The sequence below is a fragment of the Accipiter gentilis genome, unplaced genomic scaffold (assembly GCF_929443795.1).
Source record: "Accipiter gentilis unplaced genomic scaffold, bAccGen1.1, whole genome shotgun sequence".
Taxonomy (NCBI): Eukaryota; Metazoa; Chordata; class Aves; order Accipitriformes; family Accipitridae; genus Astur; species Astur gentilis.
Window position 1 is genome coordinate 475,000 of NW_026061070.1, and position 23,699 is coordinate 498,698.

At 53.3% G+C, this 23,699-nt stretch overlaps 2 protein-coding genes and 1 long non-coding RNA gene across 18 annotated transcripts in view; 2 read left to right on the forward strand and 1 right to left on the reverse strand.

Annotated features, from left to right (window-relative positions):
- LOC126037372 (electroneutral sodium bicarbonate exchanger 1-like) overlaps positions 1 to 18,609 on the forward strand; it is a 108,953-nt gene extending 90,344 nt beyond the window's left edge. The window contains exon 6 of the mRNA XM_049797676.1: positions 18,449 to 18,609. Within this exon, the coding sequence (XP_049653633.1) occupies positions 18,449 to 18,508 (60 nt within the window). The 3' untranslated portion in view covers positions 18,509 to 18,609. The remainder of the gene's footprint in view (positions 1 to 18,448) is intronic.
- LOC126037370 (electroneutral sodium bicarbonate exchanger 1-like) overlaps positions 1 to 23,699 on the reverse strand; it is a 265,741-nt gene that overhangs the window by 54,137 nt on the left and 187,905 nt on the right. The window lies entirely within an intron of this gene.
- On the forward strand, positions 19,408 to 20,967 carry LOC126037373 (uncharacterized). Its single transcript, XR_007505665.1, has 3 exons — positions 19,408 to 19,435; positions 19,956 to 20,060; positions 20,331 to 20,967. It is a non-coding gene; the product is annotated as an uncharacterized LOC126037373 (long non-coding RNA).

Sequence of the window (23,699 nt, forward strand, 5' to 3'; positions counted from 1 at the left end):
AGGAGCCTCTGACCTCCGGGATTCCCTGTGATTCCTTCCAGACGTCTCCTAGCGTCTTTTGGCCTTTTCTTATAAGGACCGGAGATCCCAGGTAGCAGCCCCAGACTTGTCTAATGAGGCTACCCTAGATGATTCTTCTCTTTTGCAGGAAGCTCTCTTCTCCGGGATGGACCCAAGACTCCTCCCAGGCGTCATCCCAGAACGTTTTGACATCTGTGTTCGGTACCGGAGATCCCATCTACCTGCCCCAGACTCCTCCAAGTAAGTAGCTCGAGACATTTTTTTTCTCCTGTAGAGAAATCTCTCAACTCCGACAGCCACCTGAGACTCCTCAAAGGCATCTCCCACAGTCTTCTGTCCTCTGCTTTACCTACCTAAGGGGTCAGGTAGAAGCCCCAGACTCCTCCAAGGAAGCTACCGTTGAGGTTTTTTTCTTTTTTGGAGGAACCTCTGCCCTCCGGGATTCCCTGTGATTCCTTCCAGACGTCTCCTAGCGTCTTTTGGCCTTCTCTTATAAGGACCGGAGATCCCAGGTAGCAGCCCCAGACTTGTCTAATGAGGCTACCCTACATGATTCTTCTCTTTTGCAGGAAGCTCTCTTCTCTGGGATCGACCCAAGACTCCTCCCAGGCGTCATCCCAGAATGTTTTGACCTCTGCGTTCGGGACCGGAGATCCCATCTACCTGCCCCAGACTCCTCCAAGTAAGTAGCTCGAGACATTTTTGTTCTCCTGTAGAGAAATCTCTCAACTCCGACAGCCACCTGAGACTCCTCCCAGGCATCTCCCACAGTCTTCTGTCCTCTGCTTTACCTACCTAAGGGGTCAGGTAGAAGCCCCAGACTCCTCCAAGGAAGCTACCGTTGAGGTTTTTTTCTTTTTTGGAGGAGCCTGTGCCCTCTGGGATCCCCTGTGATTCCTTCCAGACGTCTCCTAGAGTCTTTTGGCCTTTTCTTATAAGGACCGGAGATCCCAGGTAGCAGCCCCAGACTTGTCTAATGAGGCTACCCTAGATAATTCTTCTCTTTTGCAGGAAGTTCTCTTCTCTGGGATCGACCCAAGAGTCCTCCCAGGCGTCATCCCAGAATGTTTTGACCTCTGCGTTCAGGACCGGAGATCCCAGCTACCTGCCCCAGACTCCTCCAAGTAAGTAGCTCGAGACATTTTTGTTCTCCTGTAGAGAAATCTCTCAACTCCGACAGGCACCTGAGACTCCTCCCAGGCACCTCCCACAGTCTTCTGTCCTCTGCTTTACCTACCTAAGGGGTCAGGTAGAAGCCCCAGACTCCTCCAAGGAAGCTACCGTTGAGGTTTTTTTCTTTTTTTGGAGTAGCCTCTGACCTCCGGGATCCCCTGTGATTCCTTCCAGACGTCTCCTAGAGTCTTTTGGCCTTTTCTTATAAGGACCGGAGATCCCAGTTAGCAGCCCCAGACTTGTCTAATGAGGCTACCCTAGATGATTCTTCTCTTTTGCAGGAAGCTCTCTTCTCCGGGATCGACCCAAGACTCCTCCCAGGCGTCATCCCAGAATGTTTTGACCTCTGCGTTCGGGACCGGAGATCCCAGCTACCTGCCCCAGACTCCTCCAAGTAAGTAGCTCGAGACATTTTTGTTCTCCTGTAGAGAAATCTCTCAACTCCGACAGCCACCTGAGACTCCTCCCAGGCATCTCCCACAGTCTTCTGTCTTCTGCTTTACCTACCTAAGGGGTCAGGTAGAAGCCCCAGACTCCTCCAAGGAAGCTACCGTTGAGGTTTTTTCTTTTTTGAAGGAGCCTGTGCCCTCCGTGATCCCCTGTGATTCCTTCCAGACGTCTCCTAGAGTCTTTTGGCCTTTTCTTATAAGGACCGGAGATCGCAGGTAGCAGCCCCAGACTTGTCTAATGAGGCTACCCTAGATGATTCTTCTCTTTTGCAGGAAGCTCTCTTCTCCGGGATCGACCCAAGACTCCTCCCAGGCGTCATCCCAGAATGTTTTGACCTCTGCGTTCGAGACCGGAGATCCCAGCTACCTGCCCCAGACTCCTCCAAGTAAGCAGCTCGAGACATTTTTGTTCTCCTGTAGAGAAATCTCTCAACTCCGACAGCCACCTGAGACTCCTCCCAGGCATCTCCCACAGTCTTCTGTCCTCTGCTTTACCTACCTAAGGGGTCAGGTAGAAGCCCCAGACTCCTCCAAGGAAGCTACCGTTGAGGTTTTTTCTTTTTTGGAGGAGCCTGTGCCCTCTGGGATCCCCTGTGATTCCTTCCAGACGTCTCCTAGAGTCTTTTGGCCTTTTCTTATAAGGACCGGAGATCCCAGGTAGCAGCCCCAGACTTGTCTAATGAGGCTACCCTAGATAATTCTTCTCTTTTGCAGGAAGTTCTCTTCTCTGGGATCGACCCAAGAGTCCTCCCAGGCGTCATCCCAGAATGTTTTGACCTCTGCGTTCAGGACCGGAGATCCCAGCTACCTGCCCCAGACTCCTCCAAGTAAGTAGCTCGAGACATTTTTGTTCTCCTGTAGAGAAATCTCTCAACTCCGACAGGCACCTGAGACTCCTCCCAGGCACCTCCCACAGTCTTCTGTCCTCTGCTTTACCTACCTAAGGGGTCAGGTAGAAGCCCCAGACTCCTCCAAGGAAGCTACCGTTGAGGTTTTTTTCTTTTTTGGAGGAACCTCTGCCCTCCGGGATTCCCTGTGATTTCTTCCAGACGTCTCCTAGCGTCTTTTGGCCTTCTCTTATAAGGACCGGAGATCCCAGGTAGCAGCCCCAGACTTGTCTAATGAGGCTACCCTAGATGATTCTTCTCTTTTGCAGGAAGCTCTCTTCTCTGGGATCGACCCAAGACTCCTCCCAGGCGTCATCCCAGAATGTTTTGACCTCTGCGTTCGGGACCGGAGATCCCATCTACCTGCCCCAGACTCCTCCAAGTAAGTAGCTCGAGACATTTTTGTTCTCCTGTAGAGAAATCTCTCGACTCCGACAGCAACCTGAGAATCCTCTCAGGCATCTCCCACAGTCTTCTGTCCTCTGCTTTACCTACCTAAGGGGTCAGGTAGAAGCCCCAGACTCCTCCTAGGAAGCTACCGTTGAGGTTTTTTCTTTTTTGGAGGAGCCTGTGCCCTCCGGGATCCCCTGTGATTCCTTGCAGACGTCTCCTAGAGTCTTTTGGCCTTTTCTTATAAGGACCGGAGATCCCAGGTAGCAGCCCCAGACTTGTTTAATGAGGCTACCCTAGATGATTCTTCTCTTTTGCAGGAAGCTCTCTTCTCCGGGATCGACCCAAGACTCCTCCCAGGCGTCATCCCAGAATGTTTTGACCTCTGCGTTCGGGACCGGAGATCCCAGCTACCTGCCCCAGACTCCTCCAAGTAAGTAGCTCGAGACATTTTTTTTCTCCTGTAGAGAAATCTCTCAACTCCGACAGCCACCTGAGACTCCTCCCAGGCATCTCCCACAGTCTTCTGTCTTCTGCTTTACCTACCTAAGGGGTCAGGTAGAAGCCCCAGACTCCTCCTAGGAAGCTACCGTTGAGGTTTTTTTCTTTATTTCGAGGAGCCTCTGACCTCCGGGATTCCCTGTGATTCCTTCCAGACGTCTCCTAGAGTCTTTTGGCCTTTTCTTATAAGGACCGGAGATCCCAGGTAGCAGCCCCAGACTTGTCTAATGAGGCTACCCTAGATGATTCTTTTCTTTTGCAGGAAGTTCTCTTCTCTGGGATCGACCCAAGAGTCCTCCCAGGCGTCATCCCAGAATGTTTTGACCTCTGCGTTCAGGATCGGAGATCCAAGCTACCTGCCCCAGACTCCTCCAAGTAAGTAGATCGAGACATTTTTGTTCTCCTGTAGAGAAATCTCTCAACTCCGACAGCCAGCTGAGACTCCTCCCAGGCATCTCCCACAGTCTTCTGTCCTCTGCTTTACCTACCTAAGGGGTCAGGTAGAAGCCCCAGACTCCTCCAAGGAAGCTACCGTTGAGGTTTTTTTCTTTTTTGGAGGAACCTCTGCCCTCCGGGATTCCCTGTGATTCCTTCCAGACGTCTCCTAGCGTCTTTTGGCCTTCTCTTATAAGGACCGGAGATCCCAGGTAGCAGCCCCAGACTTGTCTAATGAGGCTACCCTAGATGATTCTTCTCTTTTGCAGGAAGCTCTCTTCTCCGGGATCGACCCAAGACTCCTCCCAGGCGTCATCCCAGAATGTTTTGACCTCTGCGTTCGGGACCGGAGATCCCAGCTACCTGCCCCAGACTCCTCCAAGTAAGTAGCTCGAGACATTTTTGTTCTCCTGTAGAGAAATCTCTCAACTCCAACAGCCACCTGAGACTCCTCCCAGGCATCTCCCACAGTCTTCTGTCCTCTGCTTTACCTACCTAAGGGGTCAGGTAGAAGCCCCAGACTCCTCCTAGGAAGCTACCGTTGAGGTTTTTTCTTTTTTGGAGGAGCCTGTGCCCTCCGGGATCCCCTGTGATTCCTTCCAGACGTCTCCTAGAGTCTTTTGGGCTTTTCTTATAAGGACTGGCAATCCCAGGTAGCAGCCCCAGACTTGACTAATGAGGCTTCCCTAGATGATTCTTCTCTTTTGCAGGAAGCTGTCTTCTCCGGGATCGACCCAAGACTCCTCCCAGGCGTCATCCCAGAATGTTTTGACCTCTGCGTTCGGGACCGGAGATCCCAGCTACCTGCCCCAGACTCCTCCAAGTAAGTAGCTCGAGACATTTTTTTTCTCCTGTAGAGAAATCTCTCAACTCCGACAGCCACCTGAGACTCCTCCCAGGCATCTCCCACAGCCTTCTGTCCTCTGCTTTACCTACCTAAGGGGTCAGGTAGAAGCCCCAGACTCCTCCAAGGAAGATACCGTTGAGGTTTTTTTCTTTTTTGGAGGAACCTCTGCCCTCCGGGATCCCCTGTGATTCCTTCCAGACGTCTCCTAGCGTCTTTTGGCCTTTTCTTATAAGGACCGGAGATCCCAGGTAGCAGCCCCAGACTTGTCTAATGAGGCTACCCTAGATGATTCTTTTCTTTTGCAGGAAGCTCTCTTCTCCGGGATCGACCCAAGACTCCTCCCAGGCGTCATCCCAGAATGTTTTGACCTCTGCTTTCGGGACCGGAGATCCCAGCTACCTGCCCCAGACTCCTCCAAGTAAGTAGCTCGAGACATTTTTGTTCTCCTGTAGAGAAATCTCTCAACTCCGACAGCCACCTGAGACTCCTCCCAGGCATCTCCCACAGTCTTCTGTCCTCTGCTTTACCTACCTAAGGGGTCAGGTAGAAGCCCCAGACTCCTCCAAGGAAGCTACCGTTGAGGTTTTTTTCTTTTTTTCGAGGAGCCTCTGACCTCCGGGATCCCCTGTGATTCCTTCCAGACGTCTCCTAGAGTCTTTTGGCCTTTTCTTATAAGGACCGGAGATCCCAGTTAGCAGCCCCAGACTTGTCTAATGAGGCTACCCTAGATGATTCTTCTCTTTTGCAGGAAGCTCTCTTCTCCGGGATCGACCCAAGACTCCTCCCAGGCGTCATCCCAGAATGTTTTGACCTCTGCGTTCGGGACCGGAGATCCCATCTACCTGCCCCAGACTCCTCCAAGTAAGTAGCTCGAAACATTTTTGTTCTCCTGTAGAGAAATCTCTCAACTCCGACAGCCACCTGAGACTCCTCCCAGGCATCTCCCACAGTCTTCTGTCCTCTGCTTTACCTACCTAAGGGGTCAGGTAGAAGCCCCAGACTCCTCCAAGGAAGCTACCGTTGAGGTTTTTTCTTTTTTGGAGGAGCCTGTGCCCTCCGGGATCCCCTGTGATTCCTTCCAGACGTCTCCTAGCGTCTTTTGGCCTTTTCTTATAAGGACCAGAGATCCCAGGTAGCAGCCCCAGTCTTGTCTAATGAGGCTACCCTAGATGATTCTTCTCTTTTGCAGGAAGCTCTCTTCTCCAGGATCGACCCAAGACTCCTCCCAGGCGTCATCCCAGAACGTTTTGACCTCTGCTTTTGGGACCGGAGATCCCAGCTACCTGCCCCAGACTCCTCCAAGTAAGCAGCTCGAGACATTTTTGTTTTCCTGTAGAGAAATCTCTCAACTCCGACAGGCACCTGAGACTCCTCCCAGGCATCTCCCACAGTCTTCTGTCCTCTGCTTTACCTACCTAAGGGGTCAGGTAGAAGCCCCAGACTCCTCCAAGGAAGCTACCGTTGAGGTTTTTTTCTTTTTTGGAGGAACCTCTGCCCTCCGGGATCCCCTGTGATTCCTTCCAGACGTCTCCTAGAGTCTTTTGGCCTTTTCTTATGAGGACCGGAGATCCCAGGTAGCAGCCCCAGACTTGTCTAACGAGGCTACCCTGGATCATTCTTCTCTTTTGCAGGAAGCTCTCCTCCAGGATCGACCTGAGAGTCCTCCCAGGCATCTCCCAGAATCTTTTCGCGTCTGCTTTTCAGACCTTAGATCCTAAGAAAAGATACCTATGAAGAGGCCAAAAGGCTCTGGAGATGCCTGGGAGGAGACACAGGTGGATCCCAAAGGGGCAAGCTTGCTCCAAAAAAGAAAAATCTCAAGGGTAGTTTCCTTTTAGGAGTCTGGGGCTGCTACCTGAGATCTTGCACGAGCAGCAGGCAGTAACCTAGCCAAAATGGAGCGGAGGAGGCCTGACAAGTGGTCCTGCTCAGTGCTGCAGAGGAAGGCAAAAACTCCTGGGGCCCAGTGCCAATCTGCGCCAGGGTAAAATTCCTTCCTGACCCCAGAGCTGGCAATCGGCTATTCCCTGAGCACGTGTGAGCAAGACCTGCCTCCTGGTCCCGCAGGCCGGTCAGGCCCCCCAGAGGATGCCCAAGCCCTGTTCTCCCTGAACCTGGAGCCATCTTGGGGCTTCCAAGAGTGGCCAAGTGCCCCCGGCCTGATTGACCTTGGGGGCAAGAATCCTTCCCGCGCCTTTGGGCCACCAGCGGGTGCTCCAAAGCACTGGGAGCCCTGGCAACATCTCTGCATCCCACTTCTTACGGCTGCTGCCACTGGTTCCGCAGGGAGTGAGGACGGCGAGCTCTGCAGTGCTCCTCAAGAAGACATTCCCTTGGTCTTGCCACAGCTCTCCATGCAAACAAGCCTGATGGCCTCGGGCACCTCCAGGGCTTGGTGGTTCTTCATGTCTCTAGCAGCCTGGTCCAGCCTCTGGTCTTCCTTCCTCAGCACTGGGCAAGGAATTCCAGCGGCTCCTCACGGACTTCCTCTGGGATGTGTCTGGGCCGCCTGCCAGGCAGACTGGCAGTGGGACAGGGGAGGCTGCCCCTTTTATAGTGCCCCGGGGCATTGTGACTGCTGCGTTGCCGGGTGGTGGCATTGTGACATGGGGTGGGGGTGAGGGGGCCCCCTGTGCGCAGCGCTGCCTGCCGCCCCTCGGCCCAGCATCCTTGGGAGGAAGGCCTTTGGGCTGTGTGGCGTTACTGAGTCCAGAAGTTTGGCAGAAAATAAACTGCCTTGCATTCCAGCTTATCCTCAGATGTCAGAGGGGCTGGGGACGGCTAGGTTTAATTTCTTTCTGAGCGATGTCCAATTCGATGCTCTAAGGGCGGTCGCGTTCAATATGCTGAGCTATCACAATGAGGGATGCCCTTAATAGCGCACTGTACTCTCGGCTTAGCTGTCTTCAATGCACGAGAATGACCAGACTTAGGGAGTTTGGTTGCACGAACGAACTATCACGACTAGATTAATGAGCAGCGCACTTTATTAAAGCAACGGTACAGGTGCTTTTGGATTGCCTGTGATAAATAGACTGTCTGCAAAGCACGTGCAGGTGGCATTACAGTCGCTTATAAGCGCATGAAATGATGAAAGAAAAGAGCTCTGAAGAATTCTAAGTTAGAATTATAATTCTAATTAGAATTCTAATTCATTTCTGTTGTAGGTACCCGTTGCTTTGGCTCCAACCACCCCTGAGAGCGCGGCAGAGCCCCTGGTGCGCCCAGAAGAGCTGGCAAACCTGTCAGAGGAAAGATGGTAAAACGAGCTCGCTTTGGTTAAAATCAGAACCGACTCCAGTGGGTCGTGCCTTTCCCTACCTCATACTGCTGTGGGATGAAAAGGTTTGCAGGCTCTCCCCAGGACAAGGAGAAAAAGAAAAAACGAAAGAGAAAACAGGTCTGGGGAGAGAAGAGTGACAGACACGCAGAAAAGAGGAGGAGGAAGAGAGAAAACGTTTTTGGGGACGGACCGGTGAAAAGATGCAGGAAGGTCCAGCAGTTCAGGAAGCCCAGGTGTGTACCAGGCTCTGCTGCCCATCTTTCCCAACTCTCAGCGCTGCTGCAAGTCAGTCCGACCTGCTGGCAAGGGACGGTGCTGCGCGGGGCTTGGAAATAACTCCATGGCCGCTCCCCAGGGGCTCCCCATCGAGCCCTGCTGCGTGGCACAGGGGCCCTGTGCATCTGTGCATGCATGCAGGTCTCTAAGGGCATTTCCCGTGGGCATAAGGCGCCAGAGCCGTGCCCTGGTTGATGCCAGCCATAGCTCTCTCTTCTGGGCTATGAACAATTCCTCGTCAGCGGTGTTCCCTAAAGAAAGGGGAAGCGAGTCATGCCTATTCCTGCCTTCATGGGTTTATCAGTGCTCTCTGACTCTGTCGTTGTAGGTGCCGTTTCCCTGTTACTGGCTGAAGCCCTGTGACTCCCAGGCCCGCCCCCCGCCGCAGTTGATGTTTGCAATAAAAGGATCTTTTCTCTCTTCTGAGTGTGTCTGCCATACGATATTCTGGAGTAGGTAGATGGGTTTTTGTGATGAGTCCTCGGGGAGGAGTCTGGGATCTTGCCTTGTCCCAGCATCCTTTCCCGCAGGCATCAGGGCTGAGTTCAGGTGCTTTAGGAGTGAAACCAAAGCACGGACTCACACAGGAGGGTGGAGGTTGGAAGGGACCTGTAGAGTTCCTCTGGTCCAACCTGCCTGCTCAAGCAGGCTCACCTAGAGCAGGTTGCCCGGGACAATGTGCCCTTGGGTTTTGAACATCGCCAAGGACGGAGACTCCGCAAACTCCCTGGGCAACCTGTGCCAGTGTTTGACCACGTTGACAGGAAAAAGTTGTTTTCTCATGTGCAGCTGGAGCATATCATGTGTTTTAATTTGTGCCTGTTGCCGCTGGTGCTCTCACTGGGCACTCTTGAGAAGAGCCTGGCTCCCTCATCTTCATTCCCTCCCAGCAGGGATAGATAGATGATAGATTGATAGATAGATAGATAGATAAGAAACCCCCCGGCTTTCTCTTCTCCCCACGGCAGTGTGCCAGCTTAAAAGCACCAGGGCAAAGTTGGCTTTCTTGAGGCTCCTTGTTTTGCAGGTGACTTGGAGACGTGGAGGTGCGTGAGGTTCCCCTGCCAAGAGAGGCAGAGGGCTGGAGGGCACAGCTGGACTCCTGCTCCTGCAACAGCAGGGACTCGCTGGCCAGAAATGGCCCCGAGGACCCCGGCAAGGGGCTGTGCTCAGTGCTGCAGAGGAAGGGGAAACTCCCCCCGGGAGCTGTGCCAATCTGCCCGGGGGAAAAAAACTCCTTCCTGAGCCCAGCCCTGGTGCCCCGAGCAGGGTCCGGGGAGCTCCTGCGGGGGAGCGTGTTTGGGGTCGGCAGCCAGGGACCTTTTCCAGCCTGTTTGGTGCAAAGGCACGGGTGGGCATGGGGCATCAGTCCCGGGAGAGCCGTGGCTGACTCCTCTTTCCCGGGAAGGGCAGGTCGCTCTCGCCGTGTCTCTGTCCTGCTCCCACCCGGGTTTCTTTGTCCTGCCAGCTGCTGCCCAGCGAGGAGGATTCGGCTGAGCTCAGCAGGGATGTCCCGGGACCCACTGAAGGAGAGCTCCTGCTTGGTCAGCATCCTGACCGCTAGCCCCGCTCTCGGGACGGCACGTCCCGTCCCACGCGTGAAGCGGTGCCTGGGCTTGCCCTGGGAGCGGCACGACTCGGGAGCGTTCTCCGGCTGCTGCGGCTCCCGTCCGTGCGATGGACGGAGGCGGCGGTTTCCCTGGCGGCTCTCCGCTGGTCTCGGCCCGCGACCCCTCGGGCTCCCTTTGGGCAGCCCTGCCCCGCACCCTGGGGATGGAAAGCGGCGCGATCCTGCTGCAGCTGCAGCTGCAGCTGCTGCGGGGACAAAGCCACGGGGGAGTGAGCGAGCGAGCAGCCTCGTGGTGCTTGGTCGCCAGCTGGGCTGAAACCACCACAGTCCTTTTTTGCTGCCATCATCGCAACTGGGGAGAGAAAGGGCTGAGCTACCAGGGCCACTGCCAGCAGACTGTCATTAGGCACCAGAGTCAACGTTGACTCGAGAGGCCTGGGCAGAGCCCAGACCCCCCTGAAAGCAGCTGCAAGACCTGCCACGAGGTACAGGCCAGCTCCTCTGATGCTTCGGGCTCACGCTGGAACCCCAAGCGCTCCAAGCCCCAAAATGCAGCTGCCTCTGCAGCGCAGCAGCAGCAGCAGCCAGTGCCGAGCAGCGTGGGGAGATGGAGCAGAGAGGGGGGGCGCCCGGGCCGGGCTCGGCTCCGTTCGGCTCATCTCGTTTCTGTTCGGCTCCCTTCGGCTGAGCTCGACTCCCTTCGGCTGGGCTCGGCTCATCTCTTCGTCTGGGCTCGGCTCCTCTCGGCTGGGTTCGTCTCCTCTCGTTTGCGCTCGGCTGCCCTCGGTTCCGCTCCGGCCGCAGCCCCGGCCCGGCCCCGCCTGAGGCAAGGGCGGGCGGCGGGCGCGGCGGGGCCGGTGGCCGTGGCGGGGGCTCCTCCCCGTCCGTGGAGCGGTGCGCTGCCCGGCGGTCGCCAGCGCCGGGGCTGCCCGGGGGCCTCGCAGGCCGGCAGCGGGGCTGAGGCGGCGGCGGCGGCGGCGGCATCTCCCCTCGCGGCAGGCCGGGGCGCCGGGTCCCGGCCTTCCCCCCGCAGGCCCGGCCAGCCCCGGCCCCTCCCTGCCGCCCCCGGGGCTGCGGGGGCAGCAGGGGACTGCCTGCCGCTGGTGGCTGTCCGGCGGAGGCCGGCGGGCACCGCGGAGACGTGCGGCTGTGTGTGGAGAGAAAGGAGTTTCTGCCGGCTGTCCCCGCAGGGAAGGGACCCGCAGCCGCCGGGGGTCTCCCTCCCTCCCTCCCTCCCTCCCAGCCTGGCGTGGGTGGCGGGCTGCGACACAGTCCTGCCCGGGCGTTCTTGGCAGCCCCCGGGGCAAGAGGCCCTGGAGGGAGCTTCAGGGAGGTCGGCAGTGGCGTTTCCAGAGCAGTCGCGTCCCGTTGGCTCTGCTGCTTCCTTCCCTCGGCTGGGAGAACGGAGGACGTCCTCGACAGCAGGTACCTACCTGTCGGTTGCCTGAAACCAGGAGGTTCCTAGGTTCCTAGGAGACCCTCAATTCGGACGGGACTGGGGGGGCTGCTCTTTTCCTGCCCTCTTTCACTGACCGTGAAAGCGGTCGCTTCCGAGGGGCTACTGCGCTTGCACGGGAGTGTAATGGGAGTAATGGGAGCTGTAAAAAGCGCTCCTGTTCCAGTGCCGTGCGTGGGTTTCGTGCTTCAGTGGGAAAAGAGGCTGGTTTTACTGACGGTGTTTTGAAATGTTGTTTAAAGCGTTCAGCTGAGAAGCTCTCGAGCCTCTGTAGTGGTTTAACCCCAGCCGGCAGCTAAGCCCTGCACGGCCGCTCGCTCGCTGCCCCGCAGTGGGAGGAGGGAGAGGATCGGAAGGGTGAATCAACTCGCGTGTTGGGATAAAGATGGTTTAACAAGTAAAAGCTGTGCACGCGAGCAAAGCCAAGTCAGGAATTCAGTCACTGCTTCCCATTGTCTGGCAGGTGTTTAGTTTGCAGGAAAGCAGGGTTCCATCACGCCTAACAGTTACTTGGGCATGTCCCCCCTTCCTCCTTCTTCCCCCAGTTATATTGCTGAGCGTGACATCCTGTGGTCTGGAATATCCCTTGGGTCAGTTGGGGTCAGCTGTCCCAGTTTTGTGCCCCCCCCAGCTTCTTGTGCACCCGCAGCCGACTCCCTGGTGGGGTGGGGTGAGGGGCAGAAAAGGCCTTGATGCTGTGTAAGCACTGCTTTCAGCACAAATCCAAAACGTAGCCCCGTGCAAGCTACTGTGGGGAAAATTAACTCTCTGCCAGTCAAAACCAGCACAGCCGTGGAGCTCTGTACGCAAAGTATGTCCTTCTTTCTTGGGCTGTCTGCTGGTAGCAATGTGCCTTTTGCTGGCCTGGCAATCTGGCGCTCAAGTGTGGATGTGGAAAGAGTCTTTGGAAACTCTCAGTGGCAGCAGTTGTTTGTTGTGCTCTTGGGATTTTTTCTTTCACGAGGTTCCCCTTGCGCTGCCACTCCTCTTTCCGACGTCTTTGTGACAAACCTGTCCTGTTGTTTGGAAAGAAGAGCGTGCCTCTGCTGCAGGCAGAGGGGCTGAGCAGGCCTTTTAGGATAACTGCTGCTCTCAGTTTCTAGAAGGCACTGTAGTGTCAAGCCTGAGAAAGGAGAGTGAAGGGAGAGTGTTTTAGTCTGTGGTACTGCTGGCATGCAAGGCAGAGAAAGGAAAGCGGCCTTTGGGTGTGCAGGGGACAATGAATAGGAAGGTTGTGGGAGGTAACAGTTGTGTGGTAAGGCTGCAATGGGAAGTTTGAGTTAGCAGCCAGCAAAGTAACTAAAGCACAGGGTGCTGAGCAGCCTGGTCAGCTGCGGAAGATGTAAAACAAGTGAGGAGGATGGTCCTTTAGAAGTGAAAAAGAGACTTTCCCTGAGGGTATTGCCCTGGAGGAATCTGCTTGTGTCTGCTAGTCAGGCAGGCAGACAGAGATGATGGGCAAGTGCTTCTGTGAGTGGGCAAAACCTTGACCAGCTCAGTCGAGGAGCTCTGGAGCTTTTAGTTTGAGAGGGGACTGGGAATTGCTGGAGGCTGCGATCTGTAATAATTCCAGAAGTTTGAGGTGCTCTGAAAAAGGAGCTGGAGCTGCTTAGGTTTAAGGGTTGTATTTTTAAGCAGGTGCCTCTAGATTGGGTCCTGCTGAAGGAGTGTTCTGTAGGGCTCAAACTTGGTCTGAAACTTTATGAGTTGTTGTTGGTGTCTCAGCCTCTGATAAAAAATGAATAATGATAGTATTCATGAGTATTAATAAAAAAGCCGTGGCTCAGCATAATCTGGCTCCCTGTGTATGTTGTTGCAAGGCTGTGATCATCATCGGACAGCAGTTCAAGGTTGATGCCCTCAGAGGCTTTTGGAAAATGTTCTGAACTGTTGAGGTTAAGTCTCTTTTCAGGTGGTGGCACCCGTGCAGAAACTAGGACTGAGATCCTTTTGAGCCAGGAAAGTATCCCTGCATCAGAGGAACAGAACAGTGTCGTGGCATCCCGAAAGGGCTGTTTTCATGCCAGTGAGGTTGCAGCAGGGCTAAAATGCCATAGGCAATGACTCAAGCCTCTGCCTAGAGAGTGGTTTTATGAGTGTGAGTGAATTTGCTTTGGCAATGAGATGTGCACAGGCATTGCCAGGGCCTGGCTTTACTCTGGAAGTGACTGTTGTTAGCTGCTGCAGAATTGAAGAGACTGTGCTATGAACACCACGCCAATTAGGCTGTCTCCAGACCTGAAGCTGCATTAAATCTCGTGCCACACTAGTCTCCTTTTTCCTTTGGAGAAGTAGGCCGAGTCTTTGAAATTCTGCTGCATGACTTTATTTTGGGATGAATTGAAACGCAGTTGTTTCTTTAGCTTTGCTTATTAGCATTCTGCTGGAATAGCGTCAGATCTAGGAGGATTAACCTTCCTCCTTGTTTTGTTCTCTGTGTTGATTTTGGAGAGGAAGGTGTGTTGTCTGTCTTGTGGTGTCGTGTGGTGTTCAGAAGATGCTTGAAATGTTGCTCTTGTCTGTGACCAAGCTCTTTCCCTCAGCGTAATCCCTTTGGACAGTGCTGCCAGTAGTGTGCGTACGTTTCTGAGCAGCCTGCAGGTGTTTGATCTCCTGATGGTACAGAGAGCACTGCATTTGTTTGAGTTTGGCAGCCTGTCATCGCCCCTTGCTTTCTTCCATTCTTTCCACCCTCTTCAGCGTCCCTTCCTGAATCGTACTTTTGTGTCCCTGGTGATTCATGAAGGCTTCATGACCACAGCGTGAGTCTTGGGTGGGTGATATCTGTCCTTCTGCTGTGGCGCGCTGTGTAACTCCTTTCATTAACTTGTTCCATATTAAGCGAGGAGAGGGCCTTTCTGAAGAGGAAGGAGAGTTCTCATCTCTGACCGAGTTCTGGCTGGGGCCCCTGAATGTGGAGGATATGAGAATGGCTGCCTGCCAGACCATATACCAGAGAACACTTGCATGCCGTAATTCCTTACACTCCACCCTATTTCCTTATTTCCAAGTGACACTTGTGCGACATTTGTTTACTTCTGAATGGGTTCAGCTTTCCTTTGAGACTTTCTCTCCCTGTGCATTTTATTGTTGGCCGATACCTGGCAGTGAACAACTTTGAGAAGCTGGCTTACAAAAGATGTAGTTAATAGTTGGGAAGCTGTGGAAGCCAGGGGACGTTCTTTTAATGACGCCATTACTTTGTGGCCAAGCTTGGTGACAGCTGATGAGTTCTGTTGTTGTCATCTTCTTCCTGAGACAGAAGAAAGCCCCTGCCGTTCCTGAGGAAATGAGACCAATATACTGCCTGTTTAAAAATGCTCCTGTTAGTTAAGTTGAAACAAATCTTCAGAGTACAGTAGTAGCATTGCAAATATTATTGAAGAAAATGTGCTGATCGTAACTGATACAGAAAATTATTGGTTAATTTCTTTTTCTTTTTCAATTTTGAAAATACTGAAAGGTATTCCTAGAAAAAGTTTCCCGTTTATAAAGCAGGAGTTTGTTGGGGCTGAATTACAGTTCCTTTGTAACTGAATTGGGTCAATATTCCGAAAAAGGGGAATATGTTTATTTTTGAAACAGGTCAATACTTGCATGTGTTGTGCTGGCAAGGAGGAGGCTTCTTAAATGTAGAACTTGTTAAATTTAAAAGCACACCTCCACTCTCCATAGTATTGCTTCTATGTTAATTCAGGGTTAAGATATTCGTTCACTTCAGTTTCTGTGAATCTGTTAGGGCAGCGTGCTCTAAGGTGATGGGAGGGAGCAGGGGGAAGAAGGGGAGGAGGAAAAGCAAAATATCTGCAACCTGCTCTTCCATGACTCCTGCAAACTGTAATGTTATTTTTTTTTGTTATTTTTTCCCCTACCTTCTGCGCATTATGTGCTCGAGCAGAAAGTAGATTCAAGTGAGGAACTTCCTTTTGAGGACTAAAGGATGTCTCAGTGCCTTGTTGCCATTGTAGCTGTGAGTGTAGCTGTAGTGGCAGACATGTGTTTTCTTATTTTTAATATTATTTTTAGGTTTTGACTTAAACCAACCCTTGTCGGCCTAGTTAAGCTTTTTTTATTGTCTGACCCCAGATCTCACAGGGACAAACACAGCAGCAGTATCTAAGCAAGGGATCAGGCTGCATGTGCTCAGAGGGGTGGTGGGATGTGGTTAAGCAGCCTTAACGTTGTGCATGTCTGCAACTCTTGCATCTCACGTTACGGCCCTGTTTGCCATGCCCCTCTCACCTCTGGTTTCTCGCCCCAGGTACGGTCCACAGTGAGCGACTTTGCTGTTTTCCTCACCATCGTCATCATGGTGCTCCTTGACTTTGTGGTTGGGATCCCATCGCCGAAGCTCCAGGTCCCCCATGCGTTCAAGGTAACGGGGTGTTTTGGCACGTGGGGGTGCCACAAGGTGATGCCGGGGCAGGGCAGGGCTGAGTCTGGAGGAGATGCTGGTGGTGTGACCATCTCCTCTTCCACCTCCAAGTGCCTTGCTTCCTCCTGGAAATGAGAAGATGGCCCCAAAACTAGATACCTACAGGGGAACTATCTAGAGCTGCTTGCTAGGAGGAGACTGGCACTGCTGAAGCCCATGGGAGAGGGGGACATGAAGCCAGGGCTGGGAGGTGCTCTGACACAAGGAGGGAGGGGAAAATGAAAGCCAGTGGAGTGCCTGGGCTGGGAGACGATGCTGATGTGTGGGCTTTGTTGCAGCCTACCAGAGACGACCGCGGGTAGTTCATCAACCCCATAGGACCCAACCCTTGGTGGACGGTGTTGGCTGCGCTCGTCCCAGCTCTGCTCTGCACCATCTTGATATTCATGGACCATCAGATCAGTGCCGTTATTGTGAACAGGAAGGAGCACAAGCTGAAGGTAAGGGCCTGTGAGAGATGACTCCAGCCCGTTCTGGGCTGCAGGTCTGGGGAGAAGCTCTTATTCCCGATGCTTTCTGAAGGCATTGGTTTGGGACAAGGTCAGGCTGCGTGGCAGGATGCTCTCCTGGATTAACGATGATGCAGGGAGCAAGTGACAGGGCAGTATAGATGAGCAACCTTTTGGAGGAGCAAATTAATCTTGGAGCAATAGAGAAGTGCGTTTTTGTTTTAAAATGGCAGCAGCAGCAGGTGCGGGGAATGAATTGTTTTGATGCGCTGCCAGGGATAACTCAGAGTCACACCTTCCTCGCAAGTGGTAGAATTTTCTTTGTAAGTGGAAAAAATGGTTTGGTGCTTTTGGGTTGTGGGTTGGTTTTTTTTTTGGAGAAGTATGTATCGCACAAGCTCTGCGTATCCCTTGTGTCTGAACTCCTGCCAGATTTTCATGCCAGGTGCTTGTGCAAAGCCTGCATACACCCTTGCTTGTTTCCATTTCTTGTTTTGAATTCTGAAGAAGTTGACTTGTGCTCGAGCAGGGTTTGAGTCTGACTTGCGACGTTATCCTTGCTCTTGTGCTATGGGATGCTCTGTTTCTTGTTTTCCTGCCTGCAGAAAGGATGCGGGTACCACCTGGACCTTTTTGTGGTGGCCGTGATGCTCGGGGTGTGCTCTGTGATGGGGCTGCCCTGGTTTGTGGCTGCGACCGTCCTGTCCATCACCCACGTGAATAGCCTCAAAGTAGAGTCTGACTGCTCAGCTCCAGGAGAACAACCCAAGTTTCTGGGGATACGAGAGCAGAGAGTCACTGGCTTGCTGATCTTTGTGTTCATGGGCTGCTCCGTCTTCTTCACTTCTGTGTTAAAGGTGAGAGGAAAATGCAAACCACCCAACAACCGCGAGCTTGTTGGAGGTTACAGAAAAACAGTCCCTTCTCTGCAGGCCTGAGTAGTTAGTTGTGGAGCGGAGGAGGAGGAGGTGATCCCAACCCTTGGGGCTTGACCCACGGTGGGAACCAGCCTCGGTTAGGCTTTGCAGCCCTTCAGGCCCCCGTTTGGTGTGCTCGAGATGAGCGAGCAATGCAACTGCTTGAATTTTTGGGTGTCTTTCAGGCCCGCCCATGTTTATGGGTTACAGTTGAGCATATTCAGACCAGCACATCTGCTGTCTTTCAAACAGGCAGCCCTTTAGTGGCTGCAATTTGCTCCCCAAATGCCCCGGAGCAGCCGTTCCCAGGAGCTAAACACACTGAGGTCATCCCCGTGGGCTTCCTTGCACGTTCCTCCCACAAAGTAATCTCGTCTCTAGGCTAAAAGGAGGCCTGTGGCCTTTGCCTGTTGCCCCAAGAATAGGCAGAAGTGTTTCTTCTACCGCCAGAGAATGCGGCATAGGGTAGCACGGGTGAAATCGCCTATTTTCCTCCAACCTTTCTGGAAAATAGGATTATTCTGAGGAGAGGTAACTCCCAAGTTCAGCCTAAAGCAGAGCCTTAGCTCACTCGTGCGCACAAAATGGCAAAACAATGGTTAAAATCTGACCCATCTCTAAGCCTGAATGGAAAAAGCTTCAAGCAATTTTAGGCAGTGCCTGTGGAAGAGGGTGGTAATACTGAAAATGCAATACAGAAAAAGAAACGATTGCATTCTTTCTTTTTTTTTTTCTTTCCCCCCCCAGTTTATACCAATGCCTGTGCTTTATGGCGTCTTTCTCTACATGGGTGTGTCGTCGCTCAGAGGAATTCAGGTACGGACTCTTTTACAGCATGCAGCATGTCGGCTCCCTGGTATTTTGTCTCCGTAGCAGCAGGGAAAAAAGCAGTGGCATGGGAAAAACTTCTCGCAGAGCAAGCAATGAAACTCTTTTGTGTAAGAAAGAGATTGGTGGAGGCACAGGAGGTATAGAGGGCTGGGAGGACCAGGCAAGTTCAGCGCTCTCTGTTGCAGGGTTTAGGGCAGGTCAGTGTTTGGTTACGTGAAAAGCGGGGGAATTTGGTGCAAAGGGAAGGCAGTTTCTACCACTGGTGGAAATCCTTGCGGGGGGATTCAGTGGGCTGAGAAATGCTAATAATGGAATGGCATGAAATAGTTGCCGTTTGGTGGGCAGCTCTCAGGGGCAAGCCGGTTGCTAGATGGAGCGAAGGGAAAATGGGTGCTGCTCCCAGGAGGAACGCGGTGGGATCCAGGATTTCTGACGGCAAGCGAGATGCTGCAAAGTGCCTCCACGTCTCGAGAGGGCCAGCAACTTGCCGCAGTCCCAAGGTGGCAACCTTTCCCTTTTATTTCGCAGTTCTTTGATCGCTTGAAGCTGTTTTGGATGCCGGCGAAACACCAGCCGGATTTCATCTAACTGCGGCACGTGCCCTTGCGAAAGGTGCATTTCTTCACGGCGATCCAGCTGACCTGCCTCGTCCTGCTCTGGACCATCAAGGTGTCCCGTGCCGCCATCATCTTTCCCATGGTGGTAAGAGCTGCCACCGCTCGGCAGCGGGGTGTTTGCAGCGTTGGAGTGAGAGGTGGCATCGTCTCTGAGCTCACTGCATCTTCCCTCTTATTCGTGAAGGTTTTGGCTCTCGTCTTTGTCCGGAAAGCGATGGATTTCTGCTTCTCAAAGCGAGAGCTCAGCTCTCTGGATGACCTTATGCCAGAAAGGAAGAAGAAGTTGGACGATGCCAGAAATGAAGCTGGAGAAGAAGACGAGGTAAGGCTTGCTGTGTCCTCGGGGCTGGACATCTCCGTGTGTCTGTGAGATTGCCTGTTTCTCTTACAGCTTGTCTGGAAACGTTGGGGGAAGATCAGCACTCAATCGAAATAGATCCCAATAGCCTGTAACTTTTGTAACCTTTGTTTCCTCAAGTAGCAGTGAGCTGAGCGCTTGAATACAGGTGTAATTTTTAAAACGAGTCGTTTTTCACAAAGGTCATTATCATTATGATGATTATTATTAGATGATGCTGCTGCTGCTGCTGGCGAGACTTGCTCATAATCGTGTTTTGAACACACAATCCCCCTGCCCCGAAATCTTTGGAGTGAACGGTTTCTCCCCTGCTGCACTAATACCTATAGCTGCCAAGGGGCAGAAGGGGAGGGCAGACTGCTAAGTTTGTGCTGGGCATTCAGCTTATCTCCACTTTGATCAAAGACAGAGAACGTGATTTGTCCCTTTTTTACATCAGGAGTCCAGGAGCGTGATGGAAGCTGCTGCTGCTGCAAGTTCAGTTCAGCTGAACGTGGGGAAGACCAGTGATGTGGATATCCCAAAACAAAGCAGTGACAGGTAAAGCCCCACCAAGCACCAGGAACCCCGGCAAGATTAGCTTGAAGGTGTTTGGCAGAGTTTTCTCCACTTGCCTCTTTGTGGGGCATCCCACAGAAACCAGCAGGCAGCTTGGTGGGAAAATCAAATTTGGGGGCAGGGCTGCAGGAGGCAATTGCAGGGCTCTGACCCCAAGCAGAGTGGCTGCAGCACTCGCGTTTGACCCCCAAACCTTGCCTCATCAGTGCCTTTACGGTAGCTGGAGATCCTCATACTTACACATGAGGAGTTGCAGGCGTGATCTGTACCAGCAGTGGCTTAGGAACCCGGACCGGGGCTAAGCCCCAGCAAGAGCCTTTGCACAGAGCTGTTGCTCTGCAGCTCCCCGGCTTGCCTCCCAAAACTCCTCATCCAGCAAAACCTCCCACGCTTATGCGGAGCTTTGATTCTCAGGGCTCCGCTGTTCCTCTTGCTGATGCTAATGCCCTTGGTGGCATCAGTTCCCATAATCACGGATTGCTATGTAAAATATTTATTGCAGGACTGATCCTTCTGAGATTGTTATCCTGGATGAAATGTCACAAATGACCGTATGGAAGGCTCTCACTTTGAAGACAGAAACCCTTTGAATCCAGGGAGGAAAAAGGTAAAGGATTGCACGTGAACGTGACCGTGCTCCTCTGCAAGCGACGGCGCACGCCTACACTTTTCCCACGCTTTGGCCGGCAAGGCTGAGCAAATGGCCTGTCCCTGGGAACAGGCAGTGAGGACCGTGGCATGCAAACCAGCTCCTCTCTGCTGTGGTGGTGCCCCGAACAGGGCTGAATCAGCAGCAGCTGGCAGGTCTTCCACTGATGATGCTCTCCCTCTTTTTCTCTTCCCTTCGCCTTTCCCCACTCCCGCTTTTCACGTTTAGGAATCTTGACTTTGAAGGAGAGGAGTGAGAGCGTGACTCGGGGATGTGCCAACGCAGACAGAGGGAGAAGGCGCTTTGTTTCAGTTGGAGGATTCCCATTAAAGCCATGCAGATGTTTTCAGTTATCCTTGGTGTGCTTCAGGCATTCAGTATCTCTAGACCAGCAAGCTGAGGGGAACGTCACAGTCAAGGGGAGTTTGGTGGTGTACAGTCTGTGTGCGTACGTGCGTGTGGGGGTGTGGGTTTGTAGTGGTAGAGGGACTGCTACTGCTTTATCATTCAGTGCTCTTCTTTTAATACCTAATTCCTCCTCTTTGTTTTCCTTCTCTTTTTTCCAAATGTAAACTGGGAATGTCCAAAATAATTTTCTGTTATATTTGATGCATTCTCCACTTTCTTCTTGATCACGACTGGGTTTTTAGTCTGGTTTGGAGTTCTGGCTTTAATTCACTCTTATGTCTCTTACTGGTACAAGAGGGATGCCCTCTGCAGCAGGGCAGCATAGAGAGCGTCCGAGCAGTTGGCCTAAGGTGAAAGAAAAGCATTTGCTCCCTGCGCTCCAGTTTTACCTTTCTTGGTTGGTTTGGCAAGTATCACAATAATGTGTGATGAACTGACTGTAAACCCCATTAACCGTCTCCCCGTGCCACTGCGGGGGGTTGGTAGGGAATCCGGGAGTGAAGTTGTGCCGGGAAGAAGGGAGGGGTGGAGGGAAGGTGCTCTGAGATTTGGTTGTATTTCTCATTACCCTGCTCTGGTTGATTTGTAATAAATTGAGTTAATTTTCCCCAAGCGGAGTCTCTTTTGCCTGTGACGGTAATTGGTGAGTGATCTCTCCTGTCCTTATCTCGACCCACAAGCTCTTTGTTATATTTTCTCTCCCCTGTCCAGCTGAGGAGGGGGAGTGATAGAACGGCTTTGGTGGGCACCTGGCATCCAGCCAGGGTCAACCCACCACAGGGGGAAATGATGTACTTAAGAAATGATGTACTTAAGCCACACGAAAAAGGCCACAAAGCTCTTGTGAAACAAGATCCCCTTTGTATGATCAACGCATGCCTTGCTAACAACTGTGCCCCTGAAGAAGAACTAAAAAACTGAGAAGAAGGGAACATCCTACTCCAGGAGGCGCCAAAAAGTTGAATAATTGCTAATAGGCATGAAGTCAGAAGCATCTTTGAATACTGGAGGAAAGGTGAAGAAAGGTGGCAGGGGGAGATCATGACCACCAACTCAATTCCACACCAAAAAGACTTACCCCCCCACTCTCCTTGAGCATGTGCTGTAGAAGAAAAGAACACTGGACCTTTAATTCCAAGCAGGGAAACTGTAGCCCAATAGAAACTGTGCAAGATAAGCTACTCCCGGCAATAGTTTTGGGAAGAACTTTGGAAATCGAATATGTATAACTGAACTGTATAAATTGCTTGCCCCTTTAGGCATGAGGGGTGCTAGTGTTGCGGATTACCACCTAGCCCCCATCTTTGCGTAAACATGAACCGGAATAAAATACCTCTGCTCTGCTGTGTTTATATTGGCATTTTGCACCCCGGGTAAACGACCCCACTTTTGGGACAACAGTGGGGCAGGCAAAGCACCGCATCCCGCAGGCCGAGGGGCTCAGGCACCCACGCCGCTGCCGGAGGACTGCCGGCAAGAGGTTTGGCATCTGGCGAGGGGCTGCTGGGCCAGGGTGCCCAGGCACCCACCCCACTCCCCCAGCCGCAGCCACGAGTGCTCTCAGTGCTGGGGCAGAGGCCGTAGCAGCTGCCTGTGCCCAAGCCTGTCCCGAGCGGAGGGAAGACTTTGCTGGCGAGGAGCAATCCAGTGAAGGCATTGCTGAAATTGCTGGGCTTGAAGTTGCTGCCGGGCCAGGAGGGGGCCGAGGGGTCCTTGTGCAGCACGTCCTGCTCCAGGGGCAGCAGCTCTCAGGCCAGCAGCAGTCTGCTGGGGGGGACGCTCAGCAGGGACTCGGGGACGGGGACCCATGATACCGAAAAGCCGGTCGAAGAAACTCTCTAAGACTCATTTTGGAGTTTTAGAAAGTAGGCATTCCTACCCCTACTTCCCACCCCGGCTGGCCAACGCAACGTGCTGCCTACCTTCTTGAAGAACAGCAGTGGTCTGATGCTGACGAAGCCCATCTTGTTCTTCTGGACATGTTTCAGGAGGAAAGCATCCTTGGCCAGGTTCTCGTCAGAGAGGTGGAATTCCACCTGGGACACAACCCTCCTGGCCAGCGGCCGGTCAGGGACGGAGTAGCTGCAGTCCAAGAGATCACCCCCCAGAACATCGCTCACATCGCAGAAGCTCCCGGCAAAGCAGCAGGGACACGGGTGTGACTTGGTGGCCTTTGGGATGTGCAGCACTGCCCAGTCCCAGCCACAGCGGTGCAGATGGCAGAGTCTTGAGGAGCAGGGTGGCTCAGCTGCGCTCTGAAATGAAACGGAGTTTTACGCTTTTAGAAGCGCGCTTGCCTTCACGCCCCCAGCATCGGTCCCTGCCACAAGTTACGCAGCAGATGGCCTTGCACAATCTTGCAGCCAGAGGTGCCTCACGAACAGAGCGCAATCTCTTTGATTACCAGGATACAGGCCAGGAGAGATCTTTGGCCTCCGGTTCACGGCAGTTGTCCCGACTCCCCCAGGCCACACACTGTTCACACAGCGGGAGCGAGAGGCCTGTGTCCTTGGTACCCTTGGGGTGTCCTTGCTAGCGCCGAATCCTCCAAGCACGAGGAGGGGATGTACTAACCCCATCCCTGGGATCCCGTAGAGCGCAAACAGCCCCAGCACCCCGACACCGGACGTTGGGCAGAATCCAGTCCTTTTCTGGGAGCACGCGGCGGCGGGTACCGTCTCCTCCGGGGTGTCACGCACCCAGGGAAAGGGCCGCCCCCTCCCAGGGGGATCCAGAGCTGCTGCTTTTCCCAGCAGGAGACTGAAAGACCTGACAGCACTACTGGAGCGAGGGCTGGGGGAAAGCGTGCCACCGAGCGACACTGCGTGACCTTCCTTCGTGCCCTCGAGGTCCTTTTTCCTATTTCTGCCTCGCTCCGGTCAACGCAGCGAACAGAAGCGTGGGCAACCATCACAAACGCATTTGCCATCTGGCGCAAGGAGGCTGCGGCTGCAGCTTGGTCCCCGCTTGGCTCAGCTGAATCAACTTGTTGTTCTTCCCCCACCGGAAAAATACTGTTGAAAGCCAAGAGCATTTGCACCCGCAGACCCCGAGAGCCGCCTGTAGGCCCCGGGGCCACCCCAGCCTCCCTTAACCCTTTCCCTCCCCAGGAGGAGCTGGGGAGGCTCTTGGGGGTGGGGCGGAACACAGGGAGCCCCCACATTCCTTCCGGGGAGACGCCAAAGAGTC